Here is a 25,367-nt window from a genome sequence, read left to right as displayed (position 1 = left end):
GGGGGAAATCGAGGGAAAAAAAGCTCTCTTGACTCTTCCCGGGGAGCGCCGCGGATTCACCGAGCGTACCTTGGAGCATCGAGTAGACCGCCCCGAGTGGGTATCTCCGGCTCCATGAGATCCACGCAAATGGCCCATGCACGCTCCCGCAGGGTACGCGGACGACCGCGTTTATTTACGCGCACGTGTCGCGGCCGACTCGATTTTATACACCGGAAATCGGTGTAACCGACCCGCAAATGGCGCCGCACCGACTAAAAGACTCTCCAACAAAAAACTTCATCCCCAGAGAATTATTAATTATTATAAAGTTAAATACGGGTACGAGCGGGCAAAGTTTTTGATTTTCGATAAAAAAGCAAAGATCTTTTCACTTTCAAAAAAGTAGAGGCCAACTTAACGGACATGATTTCGATACGTCATTTTTCATTGTCATTCAAAATGTTTTTTTTTTTTTTATAATCGACTCTTGGGGATTTCCGGAACTGGTGAATAACATCTCGGGGAAGGAGGACGACCAACGTACCGCTAGCGCTCGTTACGACGAGCGAAGGGACTGAGTACTCCAAGTTTGCGGCGATATATCCGGGATCTGCGGCACAAGGCACACGGCTTTGTGCCCCAGTTGACGATATTAACGTTTCCGCCGCCAATTTCCGTGACATATCTGGTTCCGTGACCGCGTCGGTAACTTTTCGAACGCATAATTACGGGACGGCGCTTAAGGGGGTCTATATGCTACGGTTGGTGCGTGTTTCGTGAAACGTACTGGATTGGATTCGCCAACGAACCACGAATTGGTGTTTACTATGCGTGACTACTAAACAGAGATAAAAAGCTGTGATTGCAAAATTTTCAGGATGAGACGTTATCACGCACTGATATGGGTGCACCAAATTTGGACGCGTCATCTGTATGCAATATTGTATTCTAAGGCGCGTCGTACGAGGGTGCACCAAGCACATTTTCCAGATTCCCTTTTTCTCATAGAGATGCTCGAAATTCTTCGACCTCAGTCGCGTCTAGGAAGGCGTCGCTTAACCCAAGAGTCGCCCTTTGGTCGTTGTCAGAGGAGGCACAGCGCGATGTTATCGAGTAGCGACGTCGTCCCGTTGCAGAGTGCAATTAATTCCCCTTGTACCCCCGGTGGGAGGTGCAACTACGGCTAGGTATTTACGACGTCGAATTAGATCCGCCGGGCCAGGCTTTGAAACGCATTTCCCCGGGGCTCGCGTTTCGTTAGGTCGATCCGTTAGCGATATTTCGGACGACAATCGCGGTCTGTCGACGGGATTGCGCGGCCCTCCGCCGTCCGGACGCGGAATTTAGCCCTCCGAAGGTCAGCAATCGATATTAATATCGGACAAATATTTGACGCCGCTCGGGATTACGACAACCGAATGTAATAACGCTCTCGAGCATTTAAAGGAACCCGGAGCGGGTGCGTGGAGGTGCACTTGGCGCGCGGCGCAGACGCGGCCCTCAGTATAACCTACTTTTGACGTTTTTCCCCCTGGGGAACGCGATCGATGTGCCGCGGCGAAACCGCCACGCGAGTTGTCATCGACATAAAAGCCGGGAGGCTCGTTATTTTCGATTTGCGTCCAGAACGCGGTGAAATCGTGTCACGGACCACGTGGAGTGCATTTCCGCGTCGAGGGGGTCGCCGCTGCCGGCGCCCCTCCGCAACTTGGAAAGAGTCGATACGAGAAAAGTTTGCTTTTGGGGGAATTTGGGAATTCTCGAATAACGCCCTTTGGACGGTAATCAGGGAACGATTTATAGGAGCGAATGTGCGCGGGCAGGTTGCATGTGCAGGTATTCGAGGATTGATATATCCAAGTAGCCATAGATAGGAGGTATTATGGTATCATCGGATCCATGGATGGGGACCATGGGTTGGAGGCTATGCATGGGATCCATAGATCGGACCCACAGGTGGGAGCCATAGGTGGGATCTTAGGTAGGGTCGACCCCCGAGACTCTGTAGGCACCCCGACAACGGCAGACCCCCGGAAGGGTTAAATTTCAGCTGCCCTCCTAAGTGGACAGTACCTCCTCGGGTACAGGTGTGTCCGATTAAAATCGGAAACGGGCAGCCATACGTGTCCCCGGCGAGTAATCCAGGTAATCCCTCGAGTCCTCGGACCCGGAGAAGCCCCTTTAGGTTGCGACACGTAGGTCGCCCCCTCACGGCCAACCCACCCCCAGGTAACGATCCGCCACCCTCTCGTACACGTATTACATTACGTGTGTACACCTCCTCTAACGTACCTCCCCCCTTCCCTCCTGCAGCTGCATAGTTTCCTTCGACTCGTCGCATTTTGCCACTTTTCCGTTCTTCCGTTCTCGCCCTTTTCACCCCTTTCACCCTTTTCGCCGGTATCTCCGCGCGGGTCGCGCCGCGCCGCTCGTATCGACCCGCGAAAACTCGTAACCTTCCGACGATTACTCGGCAGGAATTCGAGCCAAACCCGAGGAGTGTGCCCTGGCCTCGGAAATATCTATGAACTTGAACTTTGCGTTCGCCATCGATCGGGAGGCTCGCGTCTCTACGGCGCGACGCGGGGTACAAATTCGAGAGAAGGTGCTCGAAAAAATTCTTTCATCTCCACCTCGCCCCGATCACACGTACACCGTGACCCACGGTGTCACCCGCGATATTGTACTCTGCTCACGAACAACAAGGAAACTGTCAAAGTACACGATTTGCGAGGAAGATGAAAAAAAAAAAAATGAGAGAAAAAAAATGAAAAACCTGTGAAAATTTGCGGGAATTTCGCGCAGGTCGATTTCTCGCCGGATTTCGGGATCCGTTTCGAAGGTAGGGAAATGGCACGTCCCCTGGAGGATGTTAATTCGAGGCCGACGCGTCCTGTCAGGTGGACAGGTGTTGTTGAACGCGCGTGGATTTACGGGATCGGTCCGAATTTGACGCGCGGGCCTGACGGCAGTTTCGCGCCGTTATGCGGCCTTTACGTAAACGGCATAAACCATGCGACCGGCATAATCGAGGTAATGGGCGTAATCGGCGTAATTGACGTGATCGAGGCGACCGGCCTAATCGGCGGGCGGCATTAACGCGGGACCATCGCTCGTGCGGAGACTCCGCGTTTTCGGGGAGGAAATCGCGCGGCGTGCCAACGCCCTTTCCGGAGAGCTCGATATCGACTCGGGGATGGAGAGAGGGAGAGAGAGAGAGGAGAGTTACGTAAGCTCCGGACTTCGGAGGCGTGTTTTCGCGAGACGCTTGCCGGAGGACATTACCCCGAGCGACGTCTTAAACAATCGGTCCCGAGCTCCGGTTCCGCCGGAACTTGGATAGTTTCCGCTTATAAACGGTGCGCCCGGAAATCCGGGACTCGAATGGTGCCCCCTCGAATCCATCCCCGGATGATACGATTGACGTCCTGATCTCTTTGCCGGGTTTATCTCGATGTTTTCCAGGAAGGCGGTCCCGCGAAACGTCGAGCACCCTGGACGCGGAATATATCCGCGATCCACCCCGGTCGTTGCGGATCCTTCTCCTCTTTTCCTTTCTACGAGTTTCCACGCTCCCAAATCGTATTTCTCGGGATACTTGGAGCCGGGGACGGGGAGGATTTAAAGGGACCCGGCCTGGAAAAGGGCTAAGCGATTTACCGCCCTCCACCTGGGGGTTGACTTCGAGCTGGACTTCTCGAGGTGAACTTCGAGGGACGCAATCGACGTGATCAAACGCCCGAATCTCGTCTTTCTCACCGCTAGGAACATTATTCGGGAGGGTTCCTTTGCTTCCTTGAGAAAATAGAGATAACGGAGAAGGAAATAAGGGAAAGATAATAAAGGAAGCGCCGTTGCGGCGCGGATAACGATAGCCGTTTCTGGCCGCTGCCGCGGGTTCCTTACGCGAAAACCCGGCCGAGTCGCGTTTTCCTGCGCGAGACGCTCCCTGGGAATATAATTACAAAGGGAAAATGTTCCCCGGCTCGGACCCGGGTTCTCGGAGGCGGGAAAAAGTGCACTCGTTGACGTCGTTATCCCGCAATTACGGCGCCTGCCGCGAAGATGGGCTCGCCTCTCTCACGCGGTTATTCCGACGCGTCCTGGCCGGGTCCTGGGCTTTCCAGGACGCGTCCTGGCGAGCCGGGGGAGAGGTTTGATTTATCCCGGCTTTGTGCTCGCGCGTCGCTGACTCTCCGTGAATTATTCCGAAGCAATCGAACCGCGGCGACGTTCCCTTTCGGACAGCTAAACCGATTCCGCCGGGACTGCAGCGGACGCGGCTCCTTCTCGAGACTCGGTTCCTCTTCGAGGTTAGAAACTTGTGGCCCTGCCACCGCAATGACGTGTTTCCGATTCTCTCTCTCTTTCTCCCTACACTCCACGACGTCTTGGATCGTTTAATAAAAATTGTAACAATGTGGTAATTTATTTGAGGATAGACGGAGTCTCGGGGAACCTTCCGGATCGCGTTGCCTCCTGGAGCGATCGGTGGAATCCGATCGAGGAAAACGAGCGCACCTGATCGTTCGCCACCGCGGACGATATAATTAATTGTAATGATATCTCCCCTCGGTAGCCCGCCGGATAATTATAAATGGTCGGACTTGCGTAAACGCAAACGCGGCCGCTTTCGATAGCTCGTTATCCGCTCGCCTCGCGGATGAATCGCGCGAAATTTCCACCGCTGATTAGCGGAAACGAATGGCGACTTTGTCCGCGGTTTCGCGTCGCGTTATTTCCTGCCTGCAATTACTCTTTGGCCGTTTGGCCCGGGGAGATATATCCCGAGGGGACACTCCAAAAACGACGGATTAAATCCGGTCGCTCAAAGCCCTCCAAAATGGCGGACTTCGCGAGAAGAAACAGTCCCGAGAAGCGGAACGAAAAATTGCCCCAAATATGGAGAAATTACTTCCTAGAATTCTCCGGCGGTGATGACTTCGCACCGGCGACTTGTTATAAATTGTAATCCGAGGAATTCCCCGAGCGTTCCGTCTTTGAGGCGCCGGTCCATTCTACCTCGAGGCGGTTTATCTTTCCGTTTATACCGGGAAATGTTCCCGCGGGAAGCTCCCGGGAGGAAGGTGGAAATTTTCTCGGTAAGCCTGAAAGCGTCGCGGAAGTTCGCTTTTATCGCTAACTCGCCATGGTCGAGGGGAACGCGGAACTTCGGGCCGCTCTCTGGGCTTCGGAAGGGTTTTCTTATTCGAAGGTGGCGGCGGAAAAGGACGCGGAGGAATGCGTAAGTTGGAAAAAGATGCGGAAGTCGGTGAAAAGACCGGCTCGAAGGAGCGACACGCGAGCCGTGGCCGGGGCCGTAACTTTACTACGCGAACTTCTAATTAGCCGCATAACTAACAGGAAAGCTCGCCATCTGTTTCGCCGTTCCGCCGTTCCCATTATCGTTTCGTGTTTCCGCGTTCGAGGCGCGCTTCCGGTGGTTCGAACCGCCGAAGAAGCGAGTCGAGAGCGCCAAGACCGCTCGCAAAGTTTGCCCTCAAATTAGCGATCGATCCGCCCCAGATGCATGCCGATCCGCGTATTCGAAAGCAATTTCCATCCGATCTACGAGTCGTATTTTCGGATCCGCGCCGGAAACAAAGGATCGAAGTTCGCGATGGACTACTCCGTCCATCGCGACTTTCCGCAAAATCAAGCCCGCCTTCCACGAGGAGAAGTCGGGGTTTGTGTGAGATTTAACTCACCCCTTCTCAATAGGTGTTATTCCTCGGTATTTCCTGGCCGCGTGTCCAGGCATCCACCTGCGAGTAAACCCTTCGGTTTATTGGCTCTGGACTCTCGTAAAATCGCCAATTTTGATCCGCCTTACCGGCCAAGTAAGAACTTTATGAATATTGGAATATCAGACGGCTGGAGCCGAGTCTCCCGCCGGTTGCGCCGAGTATATACGTCTACTCGCGTGGCCTCTATTTCCTATTTACTCCTCCCGCTTTTTGATGGAAATAAACGCCTGGATTTATTTCCATTCGCGATCATTTAGAAATACGCGCCTCTCGGATCCGCTATCGCGAAGTAGCCCGAATTTTACGAAATCGCGCTTCAATTGAAGTTCCGGGTTTGGTCTCCTGTACTCGTCGACGGGAATTTTTGACAAGCTCGCGGAGATTCGCGGATCGACAAATGAAGTGGCAATAAAAGAGAAAAAATATCGACACGCGTCACTTGGACCTGGCGTATGCGGCTCGTAACGAGAGTGCTCGTCGAATTCGTTGCAACGTCCCGTTGCACGCGATGGGATTCCCTTACACCGGGTAAAGGTTATCGCGTGAAACGATTAATTAGCAAACGATCGCATCGCAACACACGGGAAAGCATCGCGGGCTCGGTCGATCGATTCGTCCGTTATTGGCGTGAGTTATGGGCGAAGCAAGTTGAGAGGCTAAAGGCGGCCGCTATCCTTCGCCTATTTATTATTAATTAACGTATCGGTGAAGCGTGAATTATTGCCTTCCGGTTTACAGCGAGGAAGAAGCCCGCTGTCCATTTCGACGGAATAAACTGCCCCGAGAATGGATCGGTGGATATTAATTTTACATCCTCCACCGAAATGGCCACTATCGACGTTTGCGACCTGCCTGGCAGGGATTAATAATTTTTATTAACGTCGGCGGTGTCCTGCCTCGTGACAACAGACGGTACAAGGGTCTTGGAATAAATGTAATTCCTATTCGACTTCCGATTTTGTCGTTCGTATTAAAATGAGCTTCCTCGGTCTCGAGGGAGGTCGGGGCGCGCTGAATGGAAGGTTGATAGGAGGGTGGTGAATAAATCAGGAAAGCCCTGAAGGGTTTGGCCCGAATGACGGAAGGATTTTCGATGAAGCGTGAATTATTGTATTCCGGATTTACGCTAGAGAAGATATCCACCGTCCGTTTTCGAAGCACACAGCCTGGGGAATAAAGCAGATATTAATTTTCGGCAAGGACTTCCCTCCTCCCAGAATCGGTATCTCAGTTTCGGGGGTGGCTTAGAAACGGGCAATGAATAAATTGCGAGCGTCCCGCAGGGGTTGACGGTAAGAGGAGGATTTTCGAGGTCGGATTTTCGAAAATCGTGGGAATTTCTCGAGATAACTCGGCCGCGAAGGCGCCTCCCATGAAACATTGTAAACCCATTCGGTTTTCGATCGCGTTCGCATTAAAACGACCGCCCTGAGCCTCAAGGGAGGTTCGAGGGCGGTGAATAGGGGGTCGGGAAGAGGGTGGTGAATAAATTGTGAAGACCCTGAAGGGGTTGGCTCGGAAGACGAAGGACCGGAGGCTGGAGACGTTCGATACGCTCTGGGATATCACTCGACCGCCATCGTTCCGTGCGGAATTCTCGAAATTCTAAAAGACGTACAAACGGAAGATAGGCATATTCTCTTGCATCCGGATGCAAGACCAGCTTCCATCTGAAACGCGTCCAATGATAAGATAGCCAGCCGTCGAAATAATTCTCTCCATGTCCCTCTGCCCAAACCTCCCTAACTTCCTTACCCGAGAATCCACTTTTTTCCCGTTTCAGGAAGAATCTTTAATATTCATAATATTAATACTAACTAATCATAACTATATGGGAAGCTAAACGAGGTCGTGAATTTCCGAGATCTCTGCCCTGAGTCTCTAGTGAATTTGCGGAGACCGAGATGACTGACCCTAGCCCGACTGCATCCACTTCGACTGACCCTCCTCCGACTTCCTCCACTTCGGTTCCCCCGACTATGGCTGACCCTACTGTGGCAGTACTACTTGCGGCGCGCCGACCTCTCGCAAATTGGGAGACTCGACGTCAGACTTTATGAAGATCAGCCCCTCGTAGCTCGGGTTATTAACGGCGAAAATATTAATCGATAGCGCCGTATCTTTCGGACTCATGAATCGAGCCCCTTTTTCAGGGAAGGCCGAGCCACTTTATTATTCGGTCGCAAAGTTCCGCGACGGTTTCCTCGCAGGGCTTTGTGCTGGAAGCTTTGTGCCGCGACTGAAAGACGAGGACCGGTCGAGGGAGAATCCACGGATCCGCACATCCGTTTACTTTTCGCATCCGCGCGTTGGCTCGTCCCGAACGTTCCTAGAGATATTATATTCCGGGAACATTTGAGGGAAAGGCAGGAAAAGATCCCTCTTTTGTTCGGCCTCGTCGTTGTCATTGCCTTGCCCTCCCATTGTCGTCTCGGTGCTCCTGCCATCCGACTAGACGACGCGACGCGCCGACGAGGGTCAAGAGACTCGATAGAGTCTCGCGCCAAGCGCATATATCTCCACTTTCCTTTCAAAAGCGCCCCTTAGGATCGGCATACGAGGCAATCGCCTCGAATAATATTTTTCGGACGGGTAATTGGGGCACAAATTCGGGATCTAATAGAAATTTAGGACGTAGGAAATGCCAATCGAATCCCTCCCTGCTTCGAGCAAAGGGCTACTCCCTTTCCTCGGGAAGGGTCCGGGAAAACCGTGAGAGCAGCTTGAACGGGAAAATTGCACCGTAACGCGCAATATCCTCGTGCTCGCGTAAGCGGCACGCGTGGCTCTCTCGTAAACCGTAAACCATAACATATAAAACATATAGCATAAAACATATTCCACGTTCCTTCCGCGACACGCGCTGCGCATCGGTCGCGGTATGCACAGAATGAAAATGATAACGTGGTCCTCTCCCACCGCAGCTTCCCGCTCTCCGTTGGGTGTCCGTGCACGTACGCGGGCTTGCAGGTGGTTGCAACGATGCTCCACCTTATATGCCAGGGTGGAAATCCACATGGAACGTACCCGCGGCTCACGTCGTCGGCCTCGCTCTCGGGCGGGTTCGAACGGATTTCAAGATTTGTCTCGCGTTCCACGGTGCGTCATTTTCAGATTAGGTTCTTGGGAAAGGGCAAAAAAAAAGAATTCTCTCCTAGAAAAGGGCGGCTTTCGATGTTAACCGTACAGTTTTGCAAGTGGCGTGGAGGAGAAATTTCGCCGGGAAATCTCGGAAAGGAAGTCCGGGGTCTGAATCGCCGCGATTGGGGGCGAAGGCTGTCGAAAGAAATACGATATCTGCTGGCAAAGCGGGGCGAAAGGGGGCGAGACGGAGAGCTTTCGAGGGATGAACGTTGCCGCAAGCAAGGCACGAAACTTCGGTGAACTAGGCGAAAGGTGAAATCCAGTCGAACAACCGTCCGAGTCGAGAGGGAAATGCTCCGAAAATTGAACGTCAAAGCACGAGCCAGACTGCAGCCAATCGAAGTCGGCCTCTACGAACAGCCAAAGACTGGTTTAATCCGCGGATTGAATTATAGGAGAATGCCCGTTTAATACTTCAGAGCGACGACAATCTCAGAGCCTTCGGGGTCGCGATTTCCGATAATCAAAAACTCGATACCTCGGAACCTGGGTATAAATCATGCAGTTCTGGTCGCTGCAATTGCATCTATTCGCGGCGCGAGCCTGTTAAAAATTCACCCACGAAAATTGGTCCCATTGGTTGCGGGTAGAATTTAACACTCTCCCGCAAACCACGAGTCCGCGAAAGAATCACTTCCTTAATGAAAACGCATTAGCGCCTGAATATTTGAAAAAGAAAAATATATATTTCGGTCTAGCGAGAGACGAGGGGAGTATTTTGAAAGGGTTGGCGCGATCGAGCCGTCCCAGTCGGGTCGACGACCCGTTTCGGATGGAAATACATTCATCGGTCCAATTTTGCCACATATCGACGGAGTGTTTTATCGAGCCTCGTCGAAGCATCGAGGATTAAAGACGATCCCACGTGTCTCTCTCGATGCGAGCGCGTCACGGAGGTGATGCATTTCGCAGGAGCTGCATCATTGATCTCCGGTAGGCCGACCTCGATTCTCCGATTAGGTGAGCCCGCGAGATCGCCGATCCAGCATGGAAGTGCTCGACTTTCCTCGGAAGATCGCGAATAAATGATAGCGGCTCTTGGGCATTCATCGATGTGCATTTCCTGACCCAGTTTCTTTCCTTTCACGTTGCAGGACGACACTCGAGCCCCGAAAGCCGGCGACAAGAAGCGGTGGATTTACGACCCTAAAAGTGAGTATCCTCGGGGATCCATATTCACCGAGCAATTTTCCAAGCTCGACGACGATTCACCCGGGCCCAAGATCGGGGAATTAATTCGAAGCGTTTCCACTCTCTCGGCCGCGGAAATTCCCCGACTTACATTCTTACACGGAGGGCGTAAATCGGAGGAAACGCGTCGGTCTCCCCGCGAAGGAGAGACATCCAACGGCAATCTCGCCGAGAAAAGCCTTAACGAGCACTTTTCTCGGTGTAAGGGGGTGCGGCGAGTCCCGTCGAGGATTTGAAAAGCGAGCGAAATCGTCCTGAGCCTATACCGTAATCCCCTAATGTCGTAACGCCATAATGCCATAATACGCCGTAAAATACGGCTCCGTGCTCCCGTCGTATCGGTCGAGCCGAGAGCTCGAGGTATCGAGTCCCGGTAAGTGAAAAATCACCGCCCACGCCGCCATTCATAAAACATCCGTCAGGGTGCCGATGGAAAAGAAAGGAGCAGGGAAATCTAATGCATCGCCGGTTCTATACGGGAAACTCTTCGGAAAAGTGCACCGTGGACGTGCCACGGGGGTTTTCATCTCTCAGAAGCATCGGAGAGAGGTCGGGTCCTCGTCTGGCCTGAAAACCGGCCTCGTAAGCTTTTGCCTGGCAAAATCGGTTTTCAATAAGCCCGGCAGCTCGTCTTAAGAACCCGTGATTTATGGGAAACTCGCGGATCGATAGCCGTTACCTATCGATACCTATCCATAGCCTATCGGCGATCCATCGGCGCCTCCACCGAAATTATCGCTCGTCCGACAGACCTTGAATCGCGCTTCCTGCTCCAGGAAATAATTAGATCGGTGGACTAGACGTCGTTAGCGCGGCATATTCGTACCGGATCGGAAATCGATATCGAGGGATGGATCTTTCGCTAACGAGCGGGCTAATCGATGCATTCGATCGGCCGTGTCGATAAGACCCAATCGGTGGGGAATTTTCCTGCAGGCTGGGAATCGCTTCCTCGAGATAAAAATTCTCACTGACTTTCTGGAAGTGGCCGTGGAGTGAGCCGTCTCTCTTAATTCGGCTAATTTGTATTCGATCGGTATCGGAAGGTACATATACCCTCGGGCGGACGGCGCGCGTTTAGCCGCGGAACACGTGGTTGCACACAGATTATCCTCGCTTATATACGTATATATCCGGATATATACCCGCTTCTCGGATATATCTCTCCGCAGCGGAGACGGGAATTTCCCGGAGTGCAAATTTCATTTTAAGCTTCCGCTGGAAGATCGCGCCCCGGCGGTTTCCGGGAATTCGGGTCGAATTAAAAATGCATATTCGACGCCTCGAGCGCATCTCCCGAGGCTCCTGGGCACCCAGCTCCCAGGGGATGATCCATGATAAGGTCGGGAGAGGATCGAGATGTGGATCGGCGGGACGGGGTATTAAATACGTGACCAGACTTCGCGTTTCCCGAGGCTGCCCATCTGCATCCGAAGTGATGCCTCCTAGCATCGGAGATCGGTCATCTGCAACCTCTGGCGGCGCTCCTTTAATTTGTGCGTTTCCGACATCTTCGATTTATTTTTTATTTTTTGTTTAGCCTCTGTATATTTTATGTAAAGACCGATAGAACGCGGAATAATCGTTTCCTTCGCTGTCGCGAGTTTTACTATACAGAGAGGAAGGCAAAGCGCGATGGCGCGTTCCTCCGCGGACAACGGGGCTTCGCAGTTTCGCAGAGGGGAAAGAAAGGGGACGGAGAAGTGCCGAGCGTGGAATCGATAATCGAGCGACTCTAGAGTTCGATATCGAGCAGACTCACGGAAGACCGCCTGATTCGATTCGTCCGTTTAATCTCTGGAGTCCCCTCGTACCGCTCCATTTCCAACTCCGCCTTTGCCGCCCTGGGTGGCTCTCTCTCTCCGTCTCGCTCCCTCGCGTTATTGGCCGAGCTGCGACAGACGAAGACAAGGAATCGATTCTTCGATATAGTAATCAGCAATCTTGCGCAGCTGCTTTATTACTCCGCGGAACCGTGAAATTAACTTCCCCGGCCTGGCTTTTCACTCCTTTCGCTCGTCCGCTTTCGATTGCGACCGCAAACGAGTACGACCAACCCTCGTAACGATTCCAGGGCAAATCGCAACGGTGATTTTCTTTTTCAGGGATTTCTTCCCTTGATCATTTATCCCATCGATCGAGGCCGATAACGCGGGGGGAGGTCGATGGGAATGGGGAAATCGGTATCGAGGGTTCGCACTCAAGTGCGGATTTATTCTGCGCGCGAGAGCACGTTGTGGCTCGCTGACCGAAAAAAGAGCGACTAATACCGACATCACGGATTGATGGGTACTTGCTCCACTTTTTACCGGCTGAAAGCCTGCATGGCGGCGAAATTCCATCTCGAATAATAAATTCGGTCAACGGGGTAAATCGGCTCGTTTCCCGGGATGGAGTCGCGCCCGTTTCTGCGGCAATTTCCGGAAGATCGATATCAAAAGTAGAGCCAAGGTATTCGAGTTCACGGGGTCTCAGGTACGAGTATAAGTTGCGGCCATCCTTGGCCTAAACTTCGCGAGACACGCGAAGGACTTTCTTTCCCTCCCCGATGTCAAACTTAGCGGGCCGGGGAAAGGATCGATATCCTTTTCCCGGTCGCGATATTCCTGCATTCGTATTAATTGTGGATGGAAATAATGACAGAGGTGTAAAAATATATTCGACGCCTTTCAGACAAGCTCTGTCGGTCTCTGACCTGCGAGAAGAAGGAGATATGCCTGATGGAGGACTCCGTCACGGCGGTCTGCGTGTCCACGAAGAAGCTCCTGAAGTACGGGTAAGACCTCCATTTCCCACGCATTTGCGTTTTCCGCGAGGAAGGCGTCGAGACCCGAAAATGGTTAAACGCGTCGACTTCGAGCCAAACCAAATTTCGCTCCTGAAGGAGAGCAGCGGCCGAGCGATTTCCGTTTTTCTTTTCGAAGTGGCCGGCAGCCAGTTGCCGGCAAACCGACCAGCTTTTCCGAAAATTCATCGAGGAAACTGAAAAGAAAAATCCGCTTCGCGAGACCGCCGATTGCGTTTCATCGCTCGTCGGTTCCGGGGCGAAACTAATCGCGGCCCTCCTCTCCGTTTTTTTCTCTCCTTTTTTTTTTGTTTTATTTCCACGCAACATTTCCATACACCTCGCGGCCGGCAGAGTAAAAAAACGTATTTTAATAGAAAAGCGGAGCGCGGGTGCGTCTGCATTTTTTTCACCGTATGAATTTTCGAGGGCCCGGCTTTGCATATGCAGCCGGGCTTTGCTCGGCTCCGGTCTTTTTGCCTCGCCCCTAGCGCTAGCCTGCGTTCAACTCGATTCGAAGTTTCCGTGATTTTCCGAAAATCGTCACCGCTTTTCCCGGTTATCCAGTCCCGGCGGTACCGAGGTGCTGAAAATCCCGTGATAAGATCGCCATTAGCTCCCGAAACCGGGATAAAAAATTTCCGCCTCGTCCGCCCCCTTTTCTTCGAGACCCTGAGTAACCTCTGACCCGAGGACGGTGATTTCTGGGATCGTGAAAGACAATTATCACCGCGCTTAGCCGCGTGTCGAAATCTCTACACCGATCTGTGCTTATTATCGGTTAACGAGGCTGCCGTTAACGACCGTGTTATCTGCCAACGGCGGGGCAACGTAATGAACTTCCTGACCGGCGGTTCGCTCCTGATAATCGTTTGTCCCTTGATCTCGTCCTGACCGTGCTCCAATTTCAACCGGTCCATGTCGGAGATCAAAATTTTTATCTCGAAATGATGATACCGTTTCATTGATTAAAAACTCTGAGATTTCCAATTTTTCCCAGAAATTAGTTATCTCTTATGAATATAAAATGTTAAATCGAGGGTATTCAGTCCGGTGCAACATAATGAACTTCCTGACTGTTCTCCAATTTCATACGGTCCATGTCGGAGATCGAAAACTTTGGCCCAATATCGAGATGCCGTTTCGACGTCTAAAAAAATTCAGAGATTTCTAATTGTTTTCCGGAAATTCGTTATCTCTCGTGGGCGTGAGATTTTAACTCAAATGCATCCGATTTTCAGGGACGTCTTGGTTCCCTCTCGAGCCCAACAGCATCGGTCGAGGATGGATGCCACCGTCGACGCCGACGCCGAGGACGACGACGCCTTCTACGATTCCGAGGACGACTACGAGGACCAGGAGGAGACCAAGTGAGTGGGTTTGGATTTCGAAAGTACCCCCTTATTTCCAGCGCCTTATTTCGGATGCCGGAAACAATGGGCAGGGTTTTCTAGAAGAGAGGTGCTTTCGGGAACACCGGCGAAGAAGGTGACTCCGTTAATGAGGTCGCGAGGAGTAGGTCAAGGTGTAGCCACTGGGGACGTCAAAAGGACGCACGAAAGTTCCGAACTCTTTTCCTTGGTTCTGGTGCAGGCGATGCCAGGAATGATAATTTTGCTGCCGATTGGTGACCTCGCGTTAAACTAAACCCGGACCATGAAGACGCGTGTGGTAGCTATCAGCCGGGTCTTGATAAGGAGGAAGGTGGCCTCAGAAGCGGAGTCACTTCCAGGGGCGAAAATCGACGCGAGTTTCCGGGGTCGTTTATCAAACCGCGGATCTCGAGCCTTATCTAGGAGGTCTCTATCGGCCCTTTCCGCTAGCTTTCCCCTACGTCTTTCTCTCCCCCCTGCGATATATAGGCGAATACCTATATATATATATATAACACACCTATACATCGTGTACTGTATCGCTCACTCTTCTCGAGGTAAATTCCTTCTCGAGAACGGTAATGCGGTTACGAGGGGAGTAACGGAGTTCCTACGAGCTGCAATTTCCTAATTCCGTCCCGCGACGTCAGCCTTGCCGAGGTCGTAAGGAACCCGAACTCGAATGCGAATTCGAACTCGAGATACGAGTACTCGAGCCGTTTGTTAACCGAGTAGAGGATTCGGGAGCGAAGATCGCGCGAGGGAGACGATTCAAAGCTCCGTTAATGAACGTCAAACATTTCCTTCTACGTAAACGCGCACATCCGCGGTAACGACGTAATACGTAGATTTTCATGGGGAGGGAGTCGTGAAAATCGAAATCCGCCATAAACGCTACGCCTTACATCTCGTGACTCACCGTTTACACTTGGAGGGATAACGTCGCGAGCGCTGAAACGCTGGGATTAATTTATTTTTCCCGCATTTTTTTGGCTACTTGTCGAGCAAACTGCAGTCTCTTTGTGTCCTGCGATGGTCCTTGCAGGGAAGGGTGACGAGTTCGATGGACCAGGCATCCGGGAACCGGATGATCCTGCAATTTGGCAGTCCGAACTTGGAGAAATCCTCGCGAGGAGAGCAAACGACGGTGTCGCAGTCGCCGGCTCGATCGGGCTGGAAAATATGATTTCCCATCGGCCCCCATTTGTTACGGGCAAATGCGATTGAAATACAAAGTTCCGAGCCGGCAGATTACATTTCGCATTCATGGGATTCCATCGGGAGGGGGCGTAAATCAAAGCTTCGAAAGTTCGAAGGCGACTCTCGTCGCGAATGGCCTCTGGTTCGCCGACCTTGGTAATCGTAACAAGCGGCAAGGCGGTTTATGAATTATATCCCGTACAGTTCGCGAGGAATTAGGGAGCGATAACCAGGCCGATCTTTCCCTGGCTGGCTTTTCATTTACCGATCGTCCGACCGGCCGGTAAATACGTGGAGATTAATTTCGGCTATAATATAAACAGGGCGTAGCAACGGGTGGGCGAGCGCGATGCATCGGCCATTGGAAATTTGTCCGCATTGCCAATGAGCTTACTGCAATTACAATGAGCGTTATAAATGCCGCAGAAGTTTTAACGCGGCCGATGACGGTTCCGCGGTCGTTCGGTTAAAATTTTCGCGTCTGGAAACGCGGTGGCTGATTTAATCGCGGGATTGCCCTCGACGCGATTTTGCGAATTCCGTCGGAATTTCGGAGGGCGCAATTTCGTCGGTAATTGACAAAACGCCTTCCACTCGACGGGGCAGGAGTCGCACGTCTTACTCCGCTAATACGGAGACGGCAAATACGGCAAATACGCCGGATGAGCCGGCAATTAATTGTTCCCCCTTGTCTACATATTAGTAGAGCATTATTTCCCCGGAATCTCGCGAGCCCGTACGCGCTATACTTCGCCGTATATAATCGACGTCGGAACTTGTTAACATCGTATAACGAGATAAATGAAACCGACTGTATTCATCCATCACGTCGAGGACGATGTGGCGTTTCCCTCGGCCCGGCCTTTAAGTCAGTCTCTCGACTCGGAGCTCCTTTCAGAAGTTTCAACCTTCCACCTACCCACCAATTTACTCGCGCATCCCGACAAATTGAAGCGGACCGTAATACTTGGCCCTTTATGCCCGGAAAAAAATCCTTACGAGCCACATCGTTCGATTTCGAACGAGAATGGAACCCTTTTTTGGCGGCCGCGTCCCGGAGGCAAAATGGCGTCCGCTTTCGGAAGGGAAATTCCACAAGGGTCTCTTGATGAATTTTTTCTCATATTGGACGTTCAATTAGCGCGACCTCGTCCCGTCTCGGAAGTCTCGGGAAATTCGCGTCTCGCGTGGTATCGCTTCGACGCTTCCGGTTGCCGGGGCCCGCCTGGTCTTCGGTTTCCGGTTTCCGTTCTCCGAGGGACACGCGAGGGCGGCTCCACGGTCGAACGCTCGCCTCCTCCCCCGGGGTCTCATCCAGCGCGACGTTTACGAGAGCCGGCCAATTACTCTTCGTAGTTCGGCGTCGCGACGCGGGGCGAAACGACGCCGCGCGACCGGGTTACAGGATTTTCGAGACGCGCCACTCGTCGCTCCCTGAAAAGCCCAAGGGGCCAATTAACGATTTTTCCGCTCGCTCGCGCATACACGTCGCGACGCTCCGCCGAGCGACGCCGAGAGGCGTCTCCCGCCTGCGGAAATCTACGGGACATCGGGACGCGTCGTTTCGTCGTTTGCGAGCGGACCCGCTCGTTACGTCCTGCCTGCCGCTCGAGTCGCCCTTTGCGAGGGGAAAATAATTCCCCGCGTCGGGACGCCGCTTCGAAAAGTAGGCGATCCTCGCATCTCGAGGCTTTCTACGAGCGCGCAGGACGACGGCGCGCCGTCTGCTTCGGACGGGTACATATAGTCATTTGGTTTGCGTCACGAGACGTTCCTTTGGCCGACGAGCCTAGAAACGGAACGACGGGACGTCGAGGCGTCGCCCTCGAAATGGGTATGCAGCACGACGGCTCGACGTTTTTCCGAGCTGAGTCGTATGTGAAGCCGTGGGCGGCCATTTTGGTTGCGTTCCCGCGCTTCGTCTTCCAGAGCCCGGGAAAAGTTCGTCGGAATCTCCTCGTTACCGTTTCCTCGACGATCCTCGTCTTCCAAAATGGCCCCCATCGCATTCTACTACTTCCTAACCGTGTTTTAGACGTTAAATAACTTTGATCGCGGTATTTCTTCGCCGCGCGCCGATTTTCATTCAAAGAACTGCCGGAGCGCGGCAGCGGCCATCTTGGAAATCGCGAAGAGCCGCGTCCTCGAGATCGAGCGTCCCTTTAAACGAAAGCCGGTACCTCGGCGGCGTCGTCGTCTTAAAAGACACCGCGTCCGTACGCCCCTTTTGCAGTCGGGTCGTAATTGACGGCGCGTCGGCCATTTCGGAGCCGCGTTCCGGGGGTACACTCTTCCGCGAGTGCACGGGACAAAACAACGAGGTCACGCGGGAAGACGCCTCGCGCCGTGCGCGTCCCCGTTTCGCCGAAGCCACAATTACTGCATTTTATATTATTCAAGGAAAACGCGCGCCCTTTGGGTCCGAACGAGAGAGCCCCTCTCTGCAGGAGGCCTGCAGGTCTCGGGGGAGTTTCGCAAAATACAGGGAGAGTTCGCCGGATACGCGCCGGCCGGTCGGGAAATACTGGCGTTCTACCGTATTACCGGTGGCAAAGGCCTCGGAGCTCTGTGCAAACTCCGAGCGCAGGCCTTTGCCGAGCTCCCCCGACGTGGGCCGCGCATTCACGGAGAAAAACTACCGGCTGCGGTGACATTAATATGCGGATGAAAGGAAAGCGCCGCTCCGGTATCGGGAATTTGGCCGCGTTTGCAGCCGACCCGGTGCAGCTCCGCAGCTGCGGCCGAATGGCGGGCGTTCGTTTGCGGAGACGCGCGCACCCTCGAGGCGCGATTTCCGCTCCTCGCGGGGGTCGGGAAAAAGCTCGGAGACGGGGAATTTGTTCGCCCCCGGCCCCGCTTCGAGCTGACGAAGACTGATTGGAGTCCTCCCCGGGCGGGTCGGCGACAATGGAATTTTGAATTTCCGCCGCGCGGCCTCGCGAAAAGGGGACATCGGCTAAGCCCGGGTAAACCATCCGGTAAACTCGTTAGGGCGGAATGGCCGCGGTAAAATCGGATTCCTGGCGGAGATGTTCCTTTAAAGTCGTTAAAGACTCGCCTGAAACCGTTCTCTCCATCGAGGAGTCGCGACGAATTTTCCGGCGAAATTCCACCTCGAGCCGCCCGGAGCTTCGCCGCGGTTGCTCGGAACGACTCTCGTCCTATATCGCGACGCGGAATTATTTGTTTGCCCACTTGTTATTTCTTTGAACGCGCCCTGCCCATCGGGAGGGAAATTCTGGCGGGACAAATAATTTTCCGGGCTCAAAAATGCGCGACCCTGGGTTTTTTTCAATCCCTCGAATGGGTACGCAAACGCCTTTACTCCCTGACCCTTCTCTCTCTCTCTCTCTCTCGAGCTTTCGTTATATATGATTTGCCCGGAGCTTTCGTCTCGTAATCTACCGGATTTTACGAGGCTTTTACCTTTGGCTCTTCCCTGCTTTACGGCGGTCGGGTCGCGGAAATTGTTATTAACGTTGATTACCGGCAGGTTTTCGAGTTGGTACCGGAGGCTGGTTTTCCGGGGGTGAGGATCCGCTTCCTCGTTTACTTTGGGAAGAACTTCCACGTATCGTACGATTTAATTGGATTTACTTTTCAGATGCCAGGAGTGTCCGGTGATCAAGCCCGTTTTCCTCTGCGGAAACGACAATCGAACGTACAGCTCGCCCTGCAGGCTGAGATACCACAATTGCATCCATTCCACTTCCGTCTACGTCATGTGTGCAGGATTTTGCCCCTGTAAACGTGAGTGCTCATTTTTCTTCTACAAACTATTTATGACACAAAATCTCCTTTATGACGGTTTTACTGGATTTTGGAGTAGCCGTAAGTGTACTTTAAAATCTACCGGATAGGTAGGGGTGTCCCGATGCCTGGCAAACAAAAATTTATTGCCAAAACGCGAAAAGTCCGCTCGGTCGCGGACACGACCGACAGATATTACATGGCGGAGAGAAAACCGACTTCCGGGAGCGATCCAAACCGCGAAGTTGCGTGGGCAACGCGTAAACTAACGAGGGCTGGAGATAAAGGTTGATTCGGCAGCGGCGCGCTCGTCGGGCGGAAATGGGAAGGTAAATAGCCGACCGCAATATTTACGTGATAACTGATGAATATGGCAAATAATTCGGACGCTCGATTAACCCGTGCACACGTGTAATTGCATTCGGGCGTGGTTAGGTGGACGCAGAGAGACGGCCGAAAATCGGCATCACCAACGATCGAGGAGCGTTTTCTCGAAACGAAGGGACCGAAAATTGGCACGAATAAAAAGCAGGGATTTTCAATTGACAACATGCTGAAAATTACATAATTTTGTTACAGGGTTCGACTTACACTCGCCGGGGAAGAAGCTGCAGATGCAGATGCAGAAGTCGCTGACGGGGAAGACGAGCCGCAACCGCGACATCACCCTGACCCCCCGCGACTTCAATTACGACAATCACCATTATCAGTACCTCAAGTACTCGAAGCGCGCCAAGGTGAGGTTCTCTCCTCATGGGAATGTTTATGAAAAAAAATTAAGATCTACCGGGAGATTCTTACTTTGTTGCCCCTTTAATTTTGCTCCGCCTTGTTATGCTAGGAAGATAATTACCGAAGACGGTGGAGGAAGGTGGTTAGGACGAGAAGGCAAGATCACGGAAGTGCAGGTGGAAACTGCAGTTGTCAGATTCGAGGGATCTTTCGAGCCGGGTAAACCCCCGGCTGAATAATTCTCTATTTACGGGTTTGCGCAGCCCGTTTAGCGCCATGACGGCGATTCGTTCTTTTCTCTCCTGGCCTCGTTTTTGCTTATTTCTCACCCGCCCCCAAGACCGAAGAGCCGTCCAAACTTCTGACGGATAAGTCATTTAACTTTTCCTAGACGCGGCTTCCCTTCTCGCTGGTTGCCTTCTCATTTCCACGGGCCTCTCGCCGGGAAAGAGCAAAAATCGCGCCCGGGAGGAAAAGTCAAGACTCGGAGAAATAACTCGGCGAGTTATTGGCGGCCATTAATTTCCTTTTCATTTCTCGGGCAGCCGGGTAATTACCGGGATTATTTTGCAAATCTCGCGACTTCACTCGTCCCGAAGATCTATCTCGTTTGGTCGAGTCGCTTTCCGCCTTTCTCGATGCGTTTGAATCAATTAGAGGGGGTGTTAAATTTTCTGGGGTGGGAATTACGGGAATTGCCGTTAACGGAGCGGACGGAATTCCTTTTTCTTCTCTTCTCCCCCTCGCCCCTCCTCGGAAGGGGATCTTCTCGAGAACTCCGACGGGTGTCTTTGCTCGTCGCAGTCGTTAACGTTATTAGATCCGGCGGTAATTCCCGCTCGGGGGCGCAAATTGTAGAAATTGCACGCGCGTACGGGCGTCGATATTTCGTTATGCAAATCGGCTGCGAGTTAAATAAATCGAGAGGGCTGGCGCCGTTTGCTTGGGACTCGGCAAGAAATTCGGGGGCTTTTTCGAGAAGCTCCGTGCGCCCGTAGTTTCCCTCACCGGAGGGGAGGATCGATCCTCGCTACATCGAGAATTCCCCGGGGGGTGCACGTCGCAGCGAGGCCTGTTATTTTCTGGAAAACGGGGCAATCTCGACTATTTCGAGCCGGGGATACCGGGCAATCGACGTATTTCAAGTGCACCTACACTTGGTGCCGCCATATCCGTTAAGCGGCGCGCAAAAGAACGCGCGACTCGCGACTCGCGACTTCCTGCACCGCAGTAAATCCGGATTGTCGAGCCTTGGGGAAATCTCCTACCTCAATTACGCCCGATCCCTTTTTATTTAGGTAACCCTGGCGTCTCCTTCGCGGAGGGCAAAAATTCGCGGCGGATACGGAAAGGCTCGCTCCTTCCAGAGATTTGCGTCTAGGAAAGGCGGAGGCGGATCTCGAGATCGCTAGCTGACGGCAACCCTGAATTTCCAGTCCTCCAGTTCCGGAGTTCCGAGACTTTTATTACCGCGCCTTGCTCCCCGTATCTCACCTCGGCCCCGAATGCGAGCGCCCGTAAAGAACGGAGCGAAGTCTCATTCGCGGCGGGGTCGAAAGTTTGATTTAGGGAAATTTACCGAGCTCTCTCTCTCTCTTTCTCCTAGCCACTTCTTCCCTCGAAGTCGCGAACTCGTCTCAAGTTCCTCGGTGGACGTACGATTATACCGGGAACCCTCAGGATCGAATCGAATCTCCAGCCGGGAAAATAACCGACTCTCGGGATTCCTCGGCCCGCCTCGACCGCCTTCCATCCGAATTTTCCAAAATCCTCCCGAGGAACTTTGTAAACTGTCGGGGAGATGCATCTTTATGGAGGAGCTCCGCGAGGATTCTCTCTCCGGGGTACTTTTCGGCTCCCTGGAAGGTGTCGAGATAAATTTGCACGCGTGTTCCAGGCCCTGGCTTTGAGCAACCGACGCGACGACAGACAACCCATGAACAACGAGGTGACGGAAAAGACCCCCTCCGCTCTGCGCCCGGCATACAACTCCCACGCGCAGTCGACCAGCAAAAATGGAGAGTGTCCACCATCGGGCAAACCCGCGATGGCGAATCGTCTTTTGGACTGGTTTTCAGTGGTCATGGCAGACGCTAAACATCGACGTCAACGCTCCAAGGCCAAAGGTATCGCCGCGACCCCTCGCTCTCCATTTGGGGGACGTATATCTAGATTCGCTCAGTTGCCAATATTTTTTACGAGCTCATCCTGCCTCCCCTAGGGCACTTCCCACCCGGCTGCCAGAGCGAGGTCAGATGGATGTTTGGCCACTTGGACCTCGACGGAGATGGCCGAATCTCCCTTTCGGAGCTCTACGGATTGGAACACGACCAGAACGAGCCGTGCTTGAAGCCGTTCCTGGACGCCTGCGACATCGACGGGTAATTAGAAATTCACCTCCCCGGGATAATAAAAGTACACGGGTCGAGGAACGAGTTTAGAAGATGCAGAAATCCAGCGCTAATATCCGAACTCGATTTTCAGGGACATCTTCGTCAGCGGTCCCGAGTGGTGCGGGTGCTTCTCCAAGGCCGAGCGACCTTGCGCAGCGGTTCGCAGACGATCATCCCCGGAAGTCGCTCCGTCCTGTGACTCTCGAGGATATTATCGAACCACCCAGTGTCATCGAGATTTGGGGCTCTGCTGGTGCGTCGACCCCCACGGCGTAGAGTTCGCCGGCACCAGGATTCGCGGTGAAAAGCCCGATTGTGGTCAGTTTGGATTTTTTTTATCCTGACAGGGATTTTTGGAAGAGACCCCTGCCGGGTCCTTTTGTCTTATGTCGACTCGATCTCGTTTCAGACGCAATAGTGAAGAAGATAAGCAACGGCGGCCTAAAGACGAATAGCGTGGACCTCGAGGACGACGAGGATTCCGCGCAGGACCTGGAGGGATCCGCGGACCAGCCTCTGGATTTCTAGAACCCCGAAGACCTGTGACGCTCTTCGTGGCTGGACGACACCTCTTTCCTTGATCGTAACGAACGACGTCTGCCTAAGATTGGTCAACTTCGTCAAAGGAGCTCGTAGGTCTCGACGTGGCCGGTTCGTCTCGCCGTGCCGGAAGGAGGTGTCGCCCTGCTCGCGCCTCGACGACCTCGAGGAGCGCATCGTAACGCCTCCCTAGTTGGGACACCTCCGAGCACACGACTCACCTAGAAATAATATAATTACAAACTATTTATGCATTTAAAATTAGAGAGACGTTACCGAGGAGGCGGAGCAGCAGGAGCGAGTACGAGGGAGGAGAGGAACTTACCGACTACACGCCGACGAGCCGTACACTCCATGACGCATTACAAATTACTACCTAGAAGTACAGAATACTCTTTATCATTTCTAAACGGTAGGTCTACCGATACACACGTAATATCTAAGCATCATATACCGTCTTTACGACTCACTATAAATATGCAAATATCTATATAAGACCCAAGTTGGCTGAGAGGGAAAGATCCGGGGATGGGTGGGGAATAGGGCCATTATGGTGTTTAGAGGAACACCCCAGGTTCGGGAAAAATACGTCGAGCTTTAGTTATGTTTTACGAATAGTTTATTAGTGGCTGTTGCTAGTCCGTTGTTCGACACGGTCTTTGGTGAAATTAGTTGTTACTCCTATTTATTTTTGACCCGCGACTCGAAACGAGCCTCGGGGTAGGTTACTTTGCCTCTCGTAGCCATCTTGCTTTGCGACGTTTTAGTATTACTGTAAGATATAAAAATCGAAGACTCGAGGAGGTCTACGCGGTTCGTTACCTTGTCAAGAATGTATAACGTCAAGCCTCGATTTTATACATTTTTTTCAACGTATGCGGCCCAGGGACGATGCCGATCGTGCCGATCGTGTCCAATACATCGTCAGAGTGATGTGAAATTCCAGGTGTGACTCCCAAAATTAATATCTATCTTTCGGGAGATTTGTTTACTTCTCTCTCCGACGGAAACTTGGGTCTTGGTACACCAGTTGGAAAGTTACATATTTTCAATACGGCACTTGTATTTTGCTATTAAAGCCTCTTTTGCTAATCCCGTATTTTGGCTTACGAAGAGGGCAACGAATCGAGGTTCTAAAAGGTGTACATGTTTTCAATGCGAAGAACACTTATCGAATATACCCAGGTCTTTTATGGGGTTGCACCTGGCATTGTCCTTGAGCTTGGAACGAAAATTTCGCGAAACCGGAACCAACCGGGCTTCTCGAAAGAGTGCACCGATCGATTCCTTTCGGAGCCGCAGAGATTTTGTTGCCGCCTCGCTAAAGTACTTAACCGTCCCGCATTTAGTATGTAATTAACGCTTAATTCAAGTTACCGCGTAGAGGGTAGACTCCTTGAGGATCGACGGAGTGTCGGGACGATCCTCGGCAGATAGACGAGAAATATATTATTCAAGGCAATAATTCACTTTGTCCCGCCGTAGCGAGGAAGAGAGCGCAGATAGTCGACGTCGTTCTTCCGCAAAAGCCTATCGGGAACGGTCAAGGTGTTTTTACTTAGATATTTGACTTAAAGGATATACGCAGTACGCTCTAGATACTAGATCGGCATGTAACTCATAGAGAAGCGATCGGTGTGTCTCAAGCGGTTACGCCTCTCGAAAGGGCATTTCCACGTCTGCTCAGCTAATTCTTCCGGAAATCGCAGACTCGATGTTCGCAACTGCTCTTCAGACCCGAAGACGCGTATGCCTCTTCGTTAGACGTGTAGTTCGATAAGCAGGCCGAGGGCCAAGCGACGTAACGATTTTACTTTCAAAGGGAAATCCGCTTCTCTGTCGTCGTTAAAAAGAAAAAAAAATCGAACCGCTCGTTCCGAATTGCCAAGAGTCAAGGGGAGATTTACCGAGGATTGTTCTCCTGGTTTCGAGGACGTCTTTTCGCTTTGTTTCCTTCTTTCTAAACGCGGTCGTCCCTTCGATTGGACCGGGGCAAAATCCTGCTGGAACACTTAACCGATTCGTATAATCCTTTAGGAGTATATTATATCTACATGCCATTTAATCGATTACGAAGGATCAGTCACGGTGAACTCGTAGCAGAACCCTTGCTACGTCTAAAAGCAGAACTATGAAAACTGAGTATGTGTCCGTGTGTGCATGTCGAACCGAGTGTCCAAGAGAGAAAGGAGCGAGAGAGTCGCGTTCACGTACACACATTCCTCACACTGTCGACCTAGAAGTAATTATAGTGATTCCGGGATATAAGAAAAAAAAATAATAATACAGAGAACAAAAAGCTCCGGCGTTACCTCTTGCATTGTGTATATAATGATATATACAGTAAAAAGGAAGCATCGTCCGAGACACTCGTGCGTGATTTTTTGTAAGGTATGCTCCGGATCAAAGCGTAAAGAATTTCTACTTAATTTGGAGGCTACCGTAGATGTCCAATTGATATTGTACATGTGGCTGTAAGGATTCTTTATGAATAAAGATTGTTGTAGACTTCGGATGTAATCATTTCGTC

The 25,367-nt window shown here is 52.2% G+C and overlaps 1 protein-coding gene across 1 annotated transcript in view; it reads left to right on the top strand.

Moving 5' to 3' along the window:
* The window catches only part of LOC105697639 (proteoglycan Cow), a 42,226-nt gene extending 16,881 nt beyond the window's left edge, over nucleotides 1–25,345 (top strand). Inside the window, exons 2-10 of the mRNA XM_012421128.2 lie at nucleotides 9,968–10,025; nucleotides 12,738–12,840; nucleotides 14,091–14,219; nucleotides 19,027–19,172; nucleotides 19,752–19,909; nucleotides 21,802–22,030; nucleotides 22,126–22,285; nucleotides 22,389–22,615; nucleotides 22,707–25,345. Coding sequence (XP_012276551.1) covers nucleotides 9,968–10,025; nucleotides 12,738–12,840; nucleotides 14,091–14,219; nucleotides 19,027–19,172; nucleotides 19,752–19,909; nucleotides 21,802–22,030; nucleotides 22,126–22,285; nucleotides 22,389–22,615; nucleotides 22,707–22,825 — 1,329 coding nt within the window. The 3' untranslated portion in view covers nucleotides 22,826–25,345. The remainder of the gene's footprint in view (nucleotides 1–9,967; nucleotides 10,026–12,737; nucleotides 12,841–14,090; nucleotides 14,220–19,026; nucleotides 19,173–19,751; nucleotides 19,910–21,801; nucleotides 22,031–22,125; nucleotides 22,286–22,388; nucleotides 22,616–22,706) is intronic.
* Nucleotides 25,346–25,367: the final 22 nt, after the last annotated feature.

The sequence above is a fragment of the Orussus abietinus genome, unplaced genomic scaffold (genome assembly GCF_000612105.2).
Source record: "Orussus abietinus isolate OABI.00-Male unplaced genomic scaffold, Oabi_2.0 scaffold21, whole genome shotgun sequence".
Classification (NCBI taxonomy): Eukaryota; Metazoa; Arthropoda; class Insecta; order Hymenoptera; family Orussidae; genus Orussus; species Orussus abietinus.
This window is presented reverse-complemented; position numbering and strand designations above follow the sequence as displayed.